At 36.8% G+C, this 17,796-nt stretch overlaps 1 protein-coding gene across 11 annotated transcripts in view; it reads right to left on the reverse strand.

Moving 5' to 3' along the window:
- UBR2 (ubiquitin protein ligase E3 component n-recognin 2) overlaps positions 1-17,796 on the reverse strand; it is a 136,201-nt gene that overhangs the window by 66,924 nt on the left and 51,481 nt on the right. For 10 of the 11 annotated variants that reach the window (XR_008382270.1, XM_053600924.1, XM_053600925.1 and 7 more), the window contains exons 5-11: positions 14,516-14,646; positions 11,997-12,135; positions 11,176-11,238; positions 6,835-6,955; positions 3,338-3,445; positions 2,833-2,921; positions 1,321-1,419 (exon numbers count right to left, since the gene is read on the reverse strand). Coding sequence is in view for 10 of the 11 variants with exons in the window: in XM_053600924.1 (XP_053456899.1) it covers positions 1,321-1,419; positions 2,833-2,921; positions 3,338-3,445; positions 6,835-6,955; positions 11,176-11,238; positions 11,997-12,135; positions 14,516-14,646 (750 nt within the window). In the remaining variant the exon portion in view is untranslated. Of the gene's footprint in view, positions 1-1,320; positions 1,420-1,489; positions 1,589-2,832; positions 2,922-3,337; positions 3,446-6,834; positions 6,956-11,175; positions 11,239-11,996; positions 12,136-14,515; positions 14,647-17,796 lie in introns of all 11 variants that reach the window. The other variant, XM_053600923.1, reaches the window with a different exon arrangement.

Genomic DNA, 17,796 nt, shown 5'->3' on the forward strand with positions numbered 1-17,796 from the left:
AAAACCCAGTCATTTCTTTTTTTTTTTTTGCAGTTTTTTTTGGCTGGGGCTGGTTTGAACCCACCACCTCTAGTATATGGGGCCAGCGCCCTACTCCGTGAGCCACAGGCACCGCCCTAAACCCAGTCATTTTTAATATGTCTTATTAATAAAGTAACTGTAAAATGTTCTTACATGTATATAATTTCACTTTAGTCAATGATCTCCAAGTGTATTGGCTTTCCTCTGTTTGCCAAGCAAGCGATGCTCTTCCCTACTCTAGGATTTTCTCGAGTGCTAGTCCCTCTGCCTGGACCCTCCTTCATCCCCTGCATAAAGGTTTCTTCTTTAGAGAAGCCATCTCTAAACTGTGGGAAAAGCTAGAACTCCTATTATTCTCTCTCAAAGCAACCAGTTTTCAGAATTTTCATTATAATTTCAATTACTGATTTATGTGAGTCGGTCTCATTATGATAAGGATCACATCCGTTTGTTCACCGCTGCATTCTCAAAGCCTAAAACTGTGCCCAATGGGGCTGGGCCCAGTGGCTCATGCCTGTAATCCTTGTCCCCCAGGAGGCGGTGGATTGCTTGAGCTGAGGAATTCAAACCAGCCTGAGCAAAAACAGAAAAACTAGCCATGCACTGTGGTGGGCACCTGTAGTCCCAGCTACTTGGGAGGCTGAGGCGAGAGGATTGCTTGACCCCAGGAGTTTGAGGTCATTGCACTTTATCCACGATGACCAAGTGAGACTCTGTCTCAAAAAATGAACAAACAAAAAAACTAAAAAAACTGTGCCCAATAGATATTTAATAAATTTGTTGAACAAGTTAAATACAAATTTTAATTGCCATATAGTGATTACATAATGATGCCTTCAAGAGCAACTAGTAAGGTTCATCATCACTGTGATTCAACAACTGCCTTAGCTGCCCTTTCCCTTACGGCAGTGGGGTGGGTTGGAGGACTTCTCAAATTGTGAGTTGGAATACATTATGCTGTTTGAGTCTAATATCAAGGGTAAAGTTGTTAAACCAATCAGCTTAATGGTAACTCATCAGTTCAAAACCTCATGAAAAGTATTACGAGAAAATATAGACATTTTCCTCATCCTCTACCCTGAAGAGAGAAAGTACAGACTGAACTGAAACGACTTTTTCCCTAGATTACTTTGATACTCAAAAACATGTTCTAAGAAGGTGCCCGAAGTCTGATTGCCCATTAAAAAAAATATTATTCTATTCAGGAATACTATGTATACAGGTTTTAGTTCTCTCCTATTTTTAAGGCTTTACTTCTGTTATTGGAAAACAAAGTTCTTCTAGTTTTTCAATACTTACAAGTGAAGGAACCGTGAATATCTGAACCGAGAGGTCTGCGACTGAAAACTCTCTGTCGTGGTCATCTGTCACATAATCACTCTGCAAACGCTCATAGTTCTATTAAGAAGGCAAAAAAAGGCAAGGAGTGCCAGCTATCAGTTACAAAGAAAAGACAAGCACTACTCACCAGAGTAGGTGCGGTGAAGAACTGGACAGACAGAGCAGTCACCGACACTGCTCGCTCGTGATCATCCTCCATAAAATCTCTCTGCAACTGCTGGTAATTCTAAACAACAAGGGGGAGATTCACCTCTAATCCATATTGACCAAAGGTTTAAAGATTATAACGAAAAGTCAGTGCTGGAGGAAGTCAGTAAGATAACACTGCTGTGTGAATAAAAACTGAAATCATTTCTACCTATTAAATCTTACATAACCTATCAATTCACTGTGGATTCTGTGGAATCCTGTATAAATATAGATTCTTCCAAAGTACATGGCAGTTTACCAGCCCAAACAGACAGTGACATTCACTGTAATCCTCGGATGCCAATGTACACTGCTGGGGCTACACCAGAGCAGCACTACACTATGAAACCAGACTTTCATTACTTCTAGATGCATATCAGAATCATTTGATGACTTTTACAAAGTACACATGCTTGGGCCCCCACTCTCAGTGGATAAGCTTAGTAGATTTTATAACAGAACACAAACACATGTATTTTGAAAGAGTTTTCCAAATGATTCTTACATGCTTCCTTGGTTAAGGACTAATTTGAATGAATACAAAAAATAAGTGGTTAGCTTAATCACATGCTACTAAAAAGGGGAAGAACGTAATTCAATTATATCAACAATCAAGAGTTCATAATTTTTTTTTTTTTTTTGAGACAGAGCCTCAAGCTGTCGCCCTGGGTAGAGTGCTGTGGCATCACAGCTCACAGCAATCTCCAACTCCTGGGCTCAAGCGAGTCTCCTGCCTCCGCCTCCCAAGTAGCTGGGACTACAGGCGCCCACCACAACGCCCGGCTATTTTTTGCTTGCAGCCGTCATTGTTGTTTGGCGGGCCCAGGCTGGATTTGAACCTGCCAGCTCAGGTGTATGTGGCTGGCACCTTAGCCGCTTGAGCCACAGGCACCGAGCCAAGAATTCATAATTCTTAAATCATATCCATATATACATGTCATTTCAACTGAGATTATTGTTTCCTTAAATGAACTTTAGGAGGAACAACACTATAATTCACAACGGCCTAGGTTTAAATTTATCATTTCATATCACAGACACTGTATAGATGGATACTCATGTTACCATGGGAGGTGATGAACAAGAAGTCTCACTGCTATAATTTCTTTCTATTGATAAAGAGATAAAAATATTATTTATTCAAAATTCTTAGAATTTAAAATCAACACATTGACATATTACCATCAGATGCTAATTTGTTGAAGCCTAGTTAGAATCATGAGCCATAATTACTCTAAATACAACCTGTCTTGTTAGTCTTCGTAATTGAAAACCACTTACTTTTGCAAACCGAACAGCAAAGAGTTTCTTGTATTTCAAATCCATAAGCAGACTGCTCATGAACAACTGATGATACACACTCCTAGCACCTTTTAGAAAAAGATCAGGATGTGAGAAGGACATACCAAATAAGCCAAAAATGACATTCCCAAACATCTTAATGTGATTAATTGCATTTTTTTTTTAAAGGGAAGAGGTCTTGCTATATTGCCCAGACTGGACACCTGGGCTCAAGCATCCTTCTACCTCTTAGCCTCCCAAGCAGCTGGGACTACAGGTATGGATCACTGTAACTTGTTTATATTTTCAGCCTCAAAAACAAAACTACATTTTCCTTAGCACAAAATAAAAATTTTGCCATCTGCTTATTTATAAAATCAGGTTTGCTAAACATAATTTTAAAACAAAGTGTAAAGGCTGTTTGATTTGGATCATGACAGAAGACTTTAACGTCTCAATTACTTACATAAGTACCTCTATACCTTAAAAGTAATAGGAGATTCACCTTTCCACAATTTGGAATCATTAAGCATCAATTTATCCACTAGAGAAGAGTTTTCACCATCTGGCCCTTCTTGTAAACCAACTTGACATAAAATCCGGCGAAGGCCATCTTTAAATAGAAGGAAAAGTAAGTATGAGATAGCAACATCAAACATTAAAATAAAGTGACATTTTAATAGATATTTCACTCAACCTATAGAGTTTTACATGTTTTATTAAAGGTCAAATTTATTCAGAAAAAGTAAACATACTATTTTAGTAATATTTTCACAAAAAGCAGATAAATCCCAAATCTTACTTCATACTTACCAATCCTTACTCCAGAATGTTAAAATATATGTCTATTATAAAGGCAATAACTTCCTGTGCTTTAATGAATTTAACTAAAGAGAAAAATATTCCCAAATCACTGAATATCATTCTATAAGCACTAATGTTAACTAAACTAGAATATAATAAAATTTATATACATCCTATGATAACTGAAAGTAGATATAATATAAAATTGTCCTAACACTTATAAGAAGGAATGTATGATTTCTGCACTGTAATGTACACCAATGCATTTTATTAATGCTATACAAAATGTTTTTCATTCATTAAACAAAATTGACTGTGGACCTACCATGTGAGAGGCCAAATTCCTACATCTTCTAAATTTGGAAGGCAAATTCCTACGTCTTCTAAATGTTAAACTAAAAAAAGTTCTTCGAACATTAATATGAACATTAAAGTAACTAAATTTTTAACATCTTTTTGTTTTACCATACTTTTAAAAATTTTTTTAGAGACAGAATCTCATTTTGTCCTGGATAGAGTGTCTTGCTTTTCAGCCTAGCTCACAGCAACATTGAACTCGTGGGTTCAAATAATCCTCCTGTGATCTTCTGAGTAGCAAGGCACCAAAGGACTACAGGCACCAAACACGCCAGGATGCCCTATTTGTAGTAGAGACTGGTCTCGCTCTAGCCTCGGCTTGAACTCCTGAGCTCAAGGGATCCCCCAACTTTGGCCTCCCAAAGTGCTAGGATTACAGGCTTGAGCCACTGCACTCAGCCCACCATACTTTAAAATTTAAATCAGTGCTTTTAGTCTTCTTCAAGTGTGCAAAATAATCAGGAAAAAATAGAGTAAATTTAAAATTTAATTATAAATTTGCCAAATAGAAATAATTTAAAGAGGTAATGAGAAAAGCTCATTTAGATATTAAATATACACATTTAAATTATTGATGATAAATATCTCAAAGAATATTTTTGGGAGAAATTTGTTTCCATGATACTGTTCATTAATACTCTACCATAGTACTTGGCATATATGCATACTTCCCAATGGAAAACACCAAAAATAGAGAATATGGGGCTAAGAAAAAGAACTAGAAATGCATTTGGATTTTTTTTTTTTTTTTTTGAGACAGAGTCTCACTTATTAACCCTCGGTAGAGTGCCGTGACGTCACAGCTCACAGCAACCTCCAAATCCTTGGGCATAGGCGATTCTCTTGCCTCAGCCTCCTGAGTAGCTGGGACTACAGGCGCCCGCCCCAACGCTCAGCTATTTTTTTGTTGCAGTTTGGCTGGGGCTGGGTTTGAACCCACCATCCTTGGTACATGGGGCCGGCGCCCTACTCACTGAGCCACAGGTGTTGCCCAACTGGAAATGCATTTGAAAGGCAAGAAAACATGTTCTCCTAACCTTCCACACCTCTATAATTTCAACTGTCAGTTCAGCGTAGTAATGCTCAATACAATGTTTTAGAAATTTTCTTGGCTCTGGTGCCAGCCATATACACTGGAGCTGGCGGGTTTGAATCCAGCCTGGGCCTGCCAAACAATGACAATTACAATAAATAAACAGCTGGGCGTTGTGGCGGATGCCTGTAGTCCCAGATAGTTGGCAGGCTGAGGCAAGAGAATCGCTTAAGCCCAAGAGTTGGAGGTTGCTGTGAGCAAGAAATTTTCTTTTTTTTTTTTTTTTTTAGGGACAGAATTTCACTTTGTCACCTTCAGAAGAGTGCCGTGGCACCACAGCTCACAGCAACCTCCAGCTCTTGGGCTTAGGCGATTTGGTTGCCTCAGCCTCATGAGTATCTGGGACTACAGGCGCCCACCACAACACCTGGCTATTTTTTTGTTGCAGTTTGGCCAGGGCTGGTTCAAACCTACCACCCTCGGTATAGGGGGCTGGCACCCTACTCACTGAGCCACAGGTGCTGCCCTGAAATTGTCTTTCTTTCTTTTTTTTTTTTTTTTTTGTGGTTTTTGGCCGGGGCTGGGTTTGAACCTGCCACCTCCGGCATATGGGACCAGCGCCCTACTCCTTGAGCCACAGGTGCCGCCCCTGAAATTTTCTTTATAGTAAACACCTGAATATCATTTATTCACAGTCTTGCCTAAAGTACAGTAGACAAATAGCTTAGATCTATCCCTATTTTACCCTTTAGTGCAGTGGTTCTCAATCTGTGGGTCGTGACCCCTTTGTAACAATGAAAATACATCCTGCATATCAGATATTTACATTACGATTCACAATAGTAGGAAAATTACGGTATGGAGTAGCAACAAAAATAACTTTATGGTTGGGGGTCACCACAACATGAGGAACTGTATTAAAGGGTCACAGCATTAGGAGGCATTAGGAAGGTTGAGAATCACTGCTTTAGTATTATACACAGACATATTTTGGGCTTTGGACAGGTGGGCTCTTAAATTTTGTTACCATTACAGAAAAAAAAATTACCTAACTTGTAGACTGTGAAAAAATTCAAATCAGTAACTTCTAATTGGAAAATTTTCAGAGTCACAAATTATTGGTAACCAAAAGTTATAGCATTTAGAGATATTGACATTAGTGCTTTATCATTTAAATTGCTAATCGCTTAGGTTTTACATACAGTAGCATTTTTCCAGCTTACTCAGTGGAAGAGCTCTGCAGGATGATCCATTTAAAAAAAGAAGTTTTAAATTTAAATTCAAGTTTGTGAGATTTCCAATTGTTTTAATTCAATGTTTTCCTTTTTTTTTTTTGAGACAGAGTCTCACTATGTTGCCTTCGGTAGAATGCTGTGGCGTCACAGCTCACAGCAACCTCAAACTCTAGGGCTTAACCAACCCTCTTGCCTCAGCCTCCCAAGTAGCTGGGACTACAGGCACCTGCCATAATGCCTGGCTATTTTTTTTTGTTGCTGTAGTTGTCATTGTTGTTTAGCAGGCCCAGGCCCAGTTCGAACCTGCCAGCTCTGGTGTATGTGGCCGGCACCCTGACTAGTGAGCTAAGGGCACTGAGCCCCCACATTTATTTTAACAGAGAATCCTTTGTGTGAATATTAAAAAATACTATCAGATAAAAGTTAGTTTTTCTGTGTAAAAAAGTCTGAGATGGTATCTTAAAATGTGAAATTAAAGAAATTATTTCACTTGGTATGTTTTCCAAAATAATTTTGCAAGAACATATGAGCTCATTTTAAACAGATAATTAGCACAAATTTTTATGAACCTACCTGAATATCCAATAATACTTCCCAGCCAAGACAAAAGTTTCAAACCAAAATTCTGATGTGCGACAATAGATGAATGCATAACTTGAACTTTGAGTGGCTTTGTCTGTCTACTGGTGCTCCTCTTAAAAAGAAATGGCAGGATTAAAAAACTAACTTAAAAAGTTATTTTACTGCAGAAAAAAGTGACCATTTTTATTTAGGATAACCATGTCATCATCATAGGAGAACTTTTCACGTGTTGTGTAAGAAAAACACCACTGTGTTTGCCTTACTTGATTCAGATCCTAATTTTCTAAAATCATCTTAGAATTCAGAAGGTCCAGTCATCTTATGAATAACCTGAATCTTTAGTCCTATAGTTGAAAATCTGCCCTACCAGTTATAAATGATGACACTTAGCTTAAACTTGGTTTACGTATTTAAATTAATGACTTTTTTTTTGAGACAGAGTCTCACTGCCTGGGCTGGAGTACAGTGGCGTGATCATGACATCACTGTTTACCGCAACATCAAGCTTTTGGGCATCAAGTGATCATCCTGCCTCAGCCTCCCAAGCTGCTGAAACTACAGGCATGGCCACGCCCAGATGATTTTTCTATTTTTTTGTACAGTGGGGTCTTGTTCTGCTCAGACTAGTCTCATACTACTTGTCTGAAGCAATCCAATAATTTACTTCATTGCACAGACGTGATCATATTATCATTTTTGATTACCTTCAAAAACACTGTGGTAAAATATACATAAAATTTATCTCCTTAACCATTTTTTTTTTTTTGAGACAGAGCCTCAAGCTTTTGCCCTGGGTAGAGTGCGTTGGCATCACAGCTCACAGCAACGTCTAACTCCTGGGCCCGCCACAACGCCCGGCTATTTTTTGGTTGCGGCCATCATTGTTGTTTGGCGGCCCGGGCTGGATTTGAACCCGCCAGCTCAGGTGTATGTGGCTGGTGCCTTAGCTGCTTGAGCCACAGGCGCTAAGCCTCTCCTTAACCATTTTTAAGTGTACGGTTCACTAGTGTTAAGTATATTCACACTGTGTGCAACCAATCTCTGGAACTCTTTATCTTGTAAAACTGAAACTCTACACAGTACTCATTAAACAAATACCTGCTCTTCCCCTCCCAGCACCCAGGAACCACTATTTTATTTTTCTGGCTCTCTGAATATGACTACGCTAAATACCCCATAAAAATGGAATCATATATATTTACCCGTCTATTACTGGCTTATTTCACTTACTATAATGTCCTCAAGGTTCATCCATGTTGTAGCGTGTGTTAGAATTTCCTTCCTTTTTAAAGCCAAATACTATTCTACTGTATATATAGACTACATTTTGTTTGCATTCATCCATCAACAGATACTAGGACTGGGTTGCTTCCACCTTTCGGCTATTGTGATTAGCGGTGCTTGAACAGGAGTGTGCAAGTATCTCTTTGAGACCCTGCTTTCAATTCTTTGCATATATACCCAGAAGCAAATTGCTAGGTCTTATGGTAATTATATTTTTTAATGTTTTGACGAATAGCCATACTGCTTTCCAGACCAGCAATACCATTTTATCTTCCCACCAGTAGTGTATAAAGGCTTCAGTTTCTGCATATTCTCACCAATGCTTTTTTCCTAGAGTCTCCCTGTGTTGTGTGGGCTGCCGTGCAATGGCTATTCACAGGCAGGATTACAGTGCACTGCAGCCTAAAACTCCTGGGCTCACGTCATCATACTGCCTCAGCCTCCTGAGTGGCTGGGATTATAAAGCACACACCCAGCGTTAACACTTTTTCACCTCGGCTATCCTGATAGGTGTAAGGTGGTGTCTTACTGCAATTTTGATTTGCATTTCACTAATGGTTAGTCATCTTGAACATGTTTTTGTGTGCTTACTGGCCATTTGTATATTTTCTTCAGATAAACATCTATTCAAATATACAGACACTTCGTAAAAATAGGTTTTTCTCCCTTTCGTTTTTTTGTTTGAATCCTCTTTTCACGGTGATTCATTCCCTCTCCACAGCCTGTATTATTAACATGGTAAGTCTTTGCATCATGCATACGTACATACTATGTACACACATTTATAAAGATCTATCTTAGCTTAAAACTTTTTGTTAATGACTATGTAATATTTTGGGGGTATAGATTTATTAAAACATACTCTACAACAAAAGGCCTTTCATAGTCACTTTATTTTCGGTCTTGTGAGATTTCAAAAATAGCAGCGTTGTATTGAACATCCTGTACACATACCTACATAGAAATATGTATTTCTATGGGATAAATTCTCAGGAAAGGTAAAGCTTTAACAAATGTTACCAGATTGTTTTCCAAAATGCTGTAGCAATTTATTTTTACATGTGCATTCCTATTCTCTGCAAATAAGATATTTTATCACTGTAATCTCATGTATATTGGCCACCTAGATTTTCTGCTTATCATGTCCTTTGTCTATTTTCCATTTTATTATTTGTTCCCCAAATAATCTTGATAATCTATAAGCACAGTTTCTGATACATTATTACACTGAATATGTTCAGATATCAAGGAAGAATTTCTTAAATAAGACAAAAAATATATAAATCATAAAGGAAAGGATATATTTGTTATATTAAAATTTAAGGCTTTTGCTTAATGAAAGGAATCACAAACAAATTTAAATGAGTAAGAAAAACCAACAGAAAAACTGGGTAAGAATATGAACAGGATATTCACTAGAAAGAAAACTTAAATGACCAATACAATAAATATAAAATAGGTACTCAGAAATTAAGGAAACACAAATTTATCCTGTGAGATACCATTTCATCTACATCAGATTGGCAAAAATTAAAAAAAAATCAACAATAAATAAAGTTTTAACAAAAGTGTGGAGAAATGGGAACTCTAATACACTGCTGATGGGAAGGTATTATTGATACCATAATTTTGGAGATGAACTAGGCAAAATCTATTGAAGATGAAAATGTTTATACCCTAAAAACTCAAAAATTCCAGTTCATGGTATATACCCTAGAGAAACCTTTTGCATCTATGTAACAAGGAGATAAAAGAATGTCCATAGCAGGAATTATTTATCACAGCAAAAACTTAGAAACATCCTAATTATCCATTAACAGGAGAATGGATAACTGGTATAATCATCAGTGGAATATTTTATAATGGTTACAAGTGAATGAACTACCACAACATGTATCTATCAACATAGATAAATCTAAAATAATGCTGAAATGAAAATACAGCTTGCTGTATAATACATTCTGCATGGATCTTGTTATGTAACATTTAATGGTCTCCAAATCAAAATATACAATACTGACAGATATTTAATATATGAAGTATAAAGCCATGCATGGGAATAAAAAAATTAATGAAAAGTATTTATCTCTAGGGAAAGAGGAAGGGTAATGGGATTAGGAAGAGATAATACAGGAGCCTCCGTACTGCTTAAAGAAAATAAGTTAGCAAAAGGAAAATAAGATGTAATGGGGGCACACAGGTGTTCATTATAACTATTTAGATATTTAAAATACTTTACAAAACATAAAATTATGTTTTAAAAAGAACGTTTATGTAAAATGCACTCACAGGAAACAGTAAATTCTAACTTTTAAATAAATTCTAACTTTTAAAAAGAGATCTAGGTGTGGGGAATAGGTCTCTTTTAGAAAACTAATACACCACATACTGTTAAGATATGGAATGTATATTGCTATAATGTACCAAGAAACAACTTTCCTTGCATTCGAATCTTGGTGTTAAAGGCCTATTTAATTCCTAAAAAGTAACGTGAACCTTACAGAAAGCAACAAACCTTTTAACACTTCTCTGGAGGAATAGGAAGATAGAAGTGTACCTTATTCCAATATTCATTTTCTGTATCTTACACAGCTAAAAAAAACTAGATAAAGCAATAATGTAATACTCAAGAAACATTATCTTTATTTTTTATTTTATTTATTTATTTTTTTGGAGAGACAGAGTCTCACTTTATCGCCCTTGGTAGACTGCTATGGTGTCACAGCAATCTCCAACTCCTGGGCTTAGGCGATTCTCTTGTCTCAGCTGCCCAATAGCTGGGACTACAGGTGCCGGCCACAACGCCCAGCTATTTTTTTGTTGTTGTTGTTGCAGTTTGGCTGGGGCCGGGTTTGAACCCATCACCCTCGGTATATGGGGCAAGTGCCCTACCCACTGAGCCGCAGGTGCTGCCTGAAACATCTTTAAACAAAATTTTGGTTGACATTGGCTATAATAAAAGCAGAAAAATATGTTCATAAATACTGAAACATGAAGCTAGTTTTGAACTAATAAATATGTATATAAACATGTTTTGACATTACTTACCACAATTACTGATTTTGCTTGGTCACAATACTGGAAGTCTCCATATCGAACAGACCTTCGCCCCTACAAATAAAGATATCTAAAATTAACCTATAAAATATTATATTCAATATTAATAATTTTTTTTTTTTTTTTTGTAGAGACAGAGTTTCACTTTATTGCCCTCGGTAGAGTGCTGTGGCGTCACACGGCTCACAGCAACCTCCAACTCCTGGGCTTAAGCGATTCTCTTGCCTCAGCCTCCCGAGTAGCTGGGACTACAGGTGCCCGCCACAACACCCGGCTATTTTTTGGTTGCAGTTTGGCTGGGGCTGGGCTTGAACCTGCCACCCTTGGCATATGGGGCCGGCGCCCTACTCACTGAGCCATAGGCGCCGCCCCAATATTAATAATTTTTAAACCAATAAACAAACATGTTTGAGCATTTAACAACTCTGATCAATTTTTAATATTTATAATGTTCATCCTACTCATTAGTGAAAAATAAATAATTTCCTTCAGAGCTAGCCTAACTTTTTTAAGCCCTTAATAAGTATATTTCCTTGAACAACACAACATTTATTCATTTAGGCTTCTACAATTCCATTTTTGTAAATGAATATTTTTAATTACAGGATAGAATGAGGGTAACTGTATAGTTCCTCTTAAATTTTCTATCTGTTAACAGCTTACAGTTATACCCATATACATTTGGGCCAATATTAAAATGAAAATTTTTAAAAAGCCTAGACATGTGTACCTTTAACTCAATTTTCCAGGGTAACTTATCGGTAGTAAAAATTTGATTTACTACATTCTATCAGTATGATAAAATTACTTACATCTCGATCTACTGTTGTTGCAAAACCAATGGCTTCTTTTTGTGTACAGTTAACAGCTTTCTGAAGAGTATAAATAACTTGCTCGTAGGTATGAACTTCATCATTAAACAGCATGCAATAGTAGGTGTCACTCTTCTCTCTGCGTAAGAAAACATTAATGATATATTTTGGATTATCTATGTGCATGTTATTTTATTCTAGGTTCATTTATTAAGAGGATAATTTGTCCTATAAAACGTGTTAGGTATTGGGGATATATCTGTTAAAGTCATTCGTGGTCAATGTGCTCTGATATACAGTCTGGTGGGGAAAACAGATATTGAACATGGAACTATATAAATTGCTTTTTATCAAGAACAGCAGGATACTAGAGCAGGTATAGTAGGTCTGGGCGTTCACAGAAGAACTTCTGGAGAAATAATCTGAGATTCAAAGTCAGAACTGGCCATCACTGGTTCTCAACTGGGGGACAATTCCCCTTCACCTCCCACAGCTGACTATGTGGCAGCATCTGGAGACATTTTTAGTTTTCATGATTGTGAGTTGGGGCTGCTACTGGCATGTAAAGCAGAGGGGTCAGAGGTGCTGCTAAATATCTTGCAATCCTCTACCTTTGCCTCTGTAACAATTAATTTGGTCCCAAATGCCAACAGAGCCAAGGCTGAGAAACCCTGGGCTAAAGAAAGGTAAAAGCAAAGGCACTGAGGTGGCAAAGGTAAAATATCGGAGCCTAGAGCACAGGGAGGAAGGAGGACATCAGTCTGGAGAGAAGCAGAGATCCCGAACACTTTATAACGGATTTTGATTTTTGCCACTGTAAGGGCAATCAAGGATTTGAAATAGGAGACATGATCAGATTTGCCTTGAAGTTCACATTGGTTGCAGTATAAAAAATGAATTTTAAGAGGCAAGGTGGATATGGCAATCCAATTAGAAGGATGTGTTGTCCAAGGATAAAATTAAGGGAATTGGGAATAGGGTGGTAGTGATGGAAATAAGAAGTAAAGCAGTTTGACAGAGGGAGAACCAGCTGAAGTGGGCACCTAAGTGACCATGGGTGATCCAGGTTTCTGAGTAGATGGAAACTAAGACAGGAAACATCACAAGAGAAGCAAATTAAATTCTTTTCCCTTCCATCCTGGTGGCCCTGAACCTAGAACAGAATAAAATAAATACAAAACTCCTCTATTCTCTAGGATCTAAGCTTGGATTTTAGATCAATGATTTCTAATTGGACGTGCATGAAGATAAAGTCACGGGCTACTTAGTCACTTTCAACATCTTCAAAGAGGTAGAATACAGTAACACCTCATTTTATTAAAAAACAACCCACAACTTCAATTACCTGAAATACCACTGAGAAAGCAAAAGAGAAACACAACCAATGTCCCTCAGGTCCTCATTCCAGCTAGTGTTCATCTTTAACTATGAACACGAGCCCAACACGTTTATAAGAGAAAGTTGTTGAGGCAAGCACACTAGCAAGGAAAAGTAACCCTTAACCTTGATACAGCTGTGGAAGAACACACTCTCTGGTCACAAGTTTGTGATCCCAATGATCTAAGTAAAATGGGCATAAAGTATAGAATACATTTTATAAAAAGGTAGAATCAAAATGGTTAAAACTGAGTTTGAGCATTTATTCTCAAAGTTAATTTTATTAACTCACTTATATCAAAGACTTCACCCTCTAAAGAGATGTGCTGAACAAACAGTAAGTAGAGTTGCAGAGTTAATCTTATCAGTTTTATCACAGAATCAAAGAGAAAACTGCTTATGTATGAAACCAGTTGTAGAGCTCTGACAGTTTAAATATGGCTACAAACCAACTAACCAACAGAGAGAAACTGCCACCAATTAACTGGATCATATAAATATTTAAAAACGATAAAAACAATACCATGGAATATTATGCAGCCTTAAAAAAAGATGGAGACTTTACCTCTTTCATGTTTACATGAATGGAGCTGGAACATATTCTTCTTAGCAAAGTATCTCAGGAATGGAAGAAAAAGTATCCAATGTACTCAGCTCTACTATGAAGCTAAATTATAGCTTTCACATGAAAGCTATAACCCAACTATAGCACAAGACTATGGGGAAAGGGCCAAGGAAGGGGAAGGGAGGGGGGAGGTTTGGTGGAGGGAGGGTAATGGGTGGGGCCACACATCTATGGTGCATCTTAGAATGGGTACAGGCGAAACTTACTAAATGCAGAATACAAATGCCTACATACAGTAACTAAGAAAATGCCATGAAGGCTACGTTGAAAAGTTTGATGAGAATATATTTCAGATTGTATATGAAACCCGCACACTGTACCCCTTGATTGCACTAATGTACACAGTTATGATTTAACAATAAAAATAAATTAATTAAAAAAACCCCCAAAAACGATAAAAACAATGATGGTTAGTGTTCTGATAAAAAGTGATTTAAAAAAAATGATTACATCCTAAACTATGAAAGTTAAAATTTAGCCATTCCTCATACACAAAGAATATATGGGTTACGCTTACCCCATCTCTAAATCTGCTGGCAATTCACTTTCTTTTTCCCAGGTTAATATCTCTACCGCATAGCGAAACATAATAGCAAAAACGTTGTAAGTTCTTGCTATCACCTCTTCTGACAAATGCACAAGAGGATCCTGAAAGAAGAGAACAAAAACCAATTAATTTTCTTTCCCATTCTGCCTCCGACCCTCAAAATAATACAGTAAAAAAGCTGATTGTTCTTCTAGCTTCAGTTTCTCCTCATCTTGTCTTGTACATTACACCCTACAAAACAAAGCTTCCTGAAATGTTTAGTTCAAAATAATCCCAATTACTGAATCAATTGAATCAAAATATTAAGTGGCACTCCAATGTCTAATGAATACATCTAAACGTTTTAGAGTGGCATTCCAGGATCTCTAAAACCTGATATCAAACCTTCCTGATAGCTTCATGTCCTCCTAACCAAAAATTTCTAGAATAAAGAAATATCACCTAAACATGGACAAGCAATTTAAAAGTGAGAACTTATCAAGCGCTCACCTTGATTTTATAAAAACCATTTTCCACTTTCTCTCAGCAGGATAAGATGTATATGCATGTCAACAGGGAACTTTGTATATTAGACTTAATAGTGAAAAAGTCGCTAAATTTCTAGGTTAATGTAAAAAAGTATTATTTTAAACATACACTATGTCTCTCATGGTATCTTTCAATCAAGGGTGGCAAAATGTTTTACATAATCTTTAATCATAATGGCTTATTTGAAATCTAAACACTTTATTAGCTTAATGGCTAAATAGTATTATCTTCATTTCTTAAATTAAAAAAGCAGTATGTTCTAATATATGGAATGGGAATCGGTACGCACTGGCACATATACCTGAATATTTATATATTAAAAAAATATATATGTCACAGAATATTTCTGTATACTCACACCAAAGCCTAGTAGAACTGATATAGAACAAATGGAGAAGGTAGAATAAAAAAGGAATGGACCAGAGGACTGAAGAACATTGAAAAAAAAAAACAACAAAACAGAACAAAAGGATCAAGATTCCTAAAGGAGAATCATCTAGGGCTTGAAGAAAGTTAATTTTATTTTTCTCAGTAAGAAGCAGATTTTTCAGATTTTCATTAGCACCTTTTACCTATAACTCTTTTCATACAGGTTGTTTTTTATGTCCCTGGAGGTTTTTTCCCCTACTAGCAAGGTTCATCACTACCTATTATGGAGGCTTTAGAAATCATTACTGTGGTAAAATCATCTGTGTGCAGAAAGAATAGAACTGGTAGTTTGTGGGGATTCACAAAAGAGTAGGTATTAATAATAATATGAACCTCGTGCTACATCAGAAGGGAAAGTAGGATAAAAACTCAGCTTTCTTGCTGGTATTCTCACCAGTCACTCCATTTCCCGCAATTACATCCCAAAACAGAAAACATTTAGAGACTGAAGAATTTGATAAGATTTATAAAAATATATTACATACTGGAGATTACCAACTGGGAATTTGGCTATTAAACTAACCTAGGTTGAGACAGATCTAGGCATAGAGATTCTTCTGCCATCTGTGTACATGGCTTTTAACTTCTTAAATATGTCACTGATGATAAAGGAATGACTTCTGCAGTGCAGAGGTGGTAGGCGTGTACAACGGAAGCCAAACGCCAGGAAGGACTAAGGTACTAATGCTCCAAGTGTTCTTTTCACAGCATAAATTCAGATGGGACAAGTAAATAAATGACCTCTTACACTATGTTGTACCATTATAATGTATGTCTATAATTACTAATAATTTTAGTTCTTGGATTACATTTATATTACAAAATGCAGCTCATCTGTTGGTAAGTTGACTTTGATCTACTCCCTCTTTCAAGCTGGAAGAAACAAAGGCATGTTGTTAAAAAGTTATCAGTGGTGATCTTACAGGACAGTGGGAGTTACGGGGAACTCTACCCTGTATGTGATAGTCTTTTATAATGTTTAAATTGTAAACTGCAAGCATGTATTATAATAAAGATTTTTAACTGTTGTCATATTCAAATAAAGTATGAAGGAGGACTTGCTCCATATCGCCCAACCAAAAACACAGAAATAAACCAGAGGCTGAATAGTCAGCGAACAACCTCACTTACCTCATAAATGGACTTGCTCACCAGTAAATAACATACATTTCATGTATGTGAATATATGAATAATACAACTTTAATCAGTTCTATCATTGGGATTTTTATATTAGGATTTCATTTAAAAAATTCCACTGCTAAAAATGTTTTTAAAAAGTGATATAATGTACCATTGAGAGTTTCATTACTGAAGTCTATGCTACTTAGGTTCAAATCCCAGTTCCAGCACTTACTATGAGGTACACTTTGATCAAGATTTAATCTAAAACTCAAATTTCTATGAAATATTGGTACCAGCAGTATTGATGTTATGAGGCTAAATGAGATGGACCAAGTAAAGTATTTAGTATTATGTACAGCTATTAACAATTACTGATCTGAATTCAAATGAGATGGGAGCAGTATTTGTAAGTGAAAACTTCAGATTATAAAAATCTTAACTAATGTTTGTTTGCTCAGTTAGTATTTGTTATTTAATTAAATCTCCTTCCCAAAAGGACTGACAGCAACTTAAGAATACTAAGTTCCAGCTACTCAGAAGGCTAAGGAAGGAAAATCACTTGAGCTTAGGAATTAGAGACAAGCCTGGGCAACACAGTGAGACACCTATCCATACAAAATTTTTTTTAGAAGTTTAAAAAAGAAGGGCCAGGTGCAGTGGCTTACACCTCTGATCCTAGCATTATGGGAGGCCAAGACCAGTGCATTGCTTGAGCTCAGGAGTCTGAGACCGGTCTGAGCAAAAGCAAGACCCTGTCTCTAAAACTAGCCAGGAGCTGTGGAGGGTACCTGTAGTCCCAGCTATTCGGGAAGCTGAGGTAAGAGGATGGCTTGAGCCCAAGAGTTTGAGGTTGCTGTGAGCTGTGACACCACAACATTCTAACAAGGGGGACAAAATGAGACTGTCTCAAAAAAGGAAAAAAAAATTATTTAAAGGAAGAATACACCTAGTAGAGGGGTATAAAATACAGATGTACAAAGCAGATAAAAGGAAAATAAAGGTAGGAAAATAAATTGCAGTCAAGATAACATCTATTTATAAATTCAGACCACATAAATTTTCATATAGTTGCCAGGGATATACTATTTCCAAACATTTGGCTCTTTTTTCCAGAAGCCTCAACAGAAAGAAACACAATCCGTTATGAGATTCACACCAGGAAAAACATAAC

This window comes from Nycticebus coucang, chromosome 9 (genome assembly GCF_027406575.1).
Source record: "Nycticebus coucang isolate mNycCou1 chromosome 9, mNycCou1.pri, whole genome shotgun sequence".
Taxonomy (NCBI): Eukaryota; Metazoa; Chordata; class Mammalia; order Primates; family Lorisidae; genus Nycticebus; species Nycticebus coucang.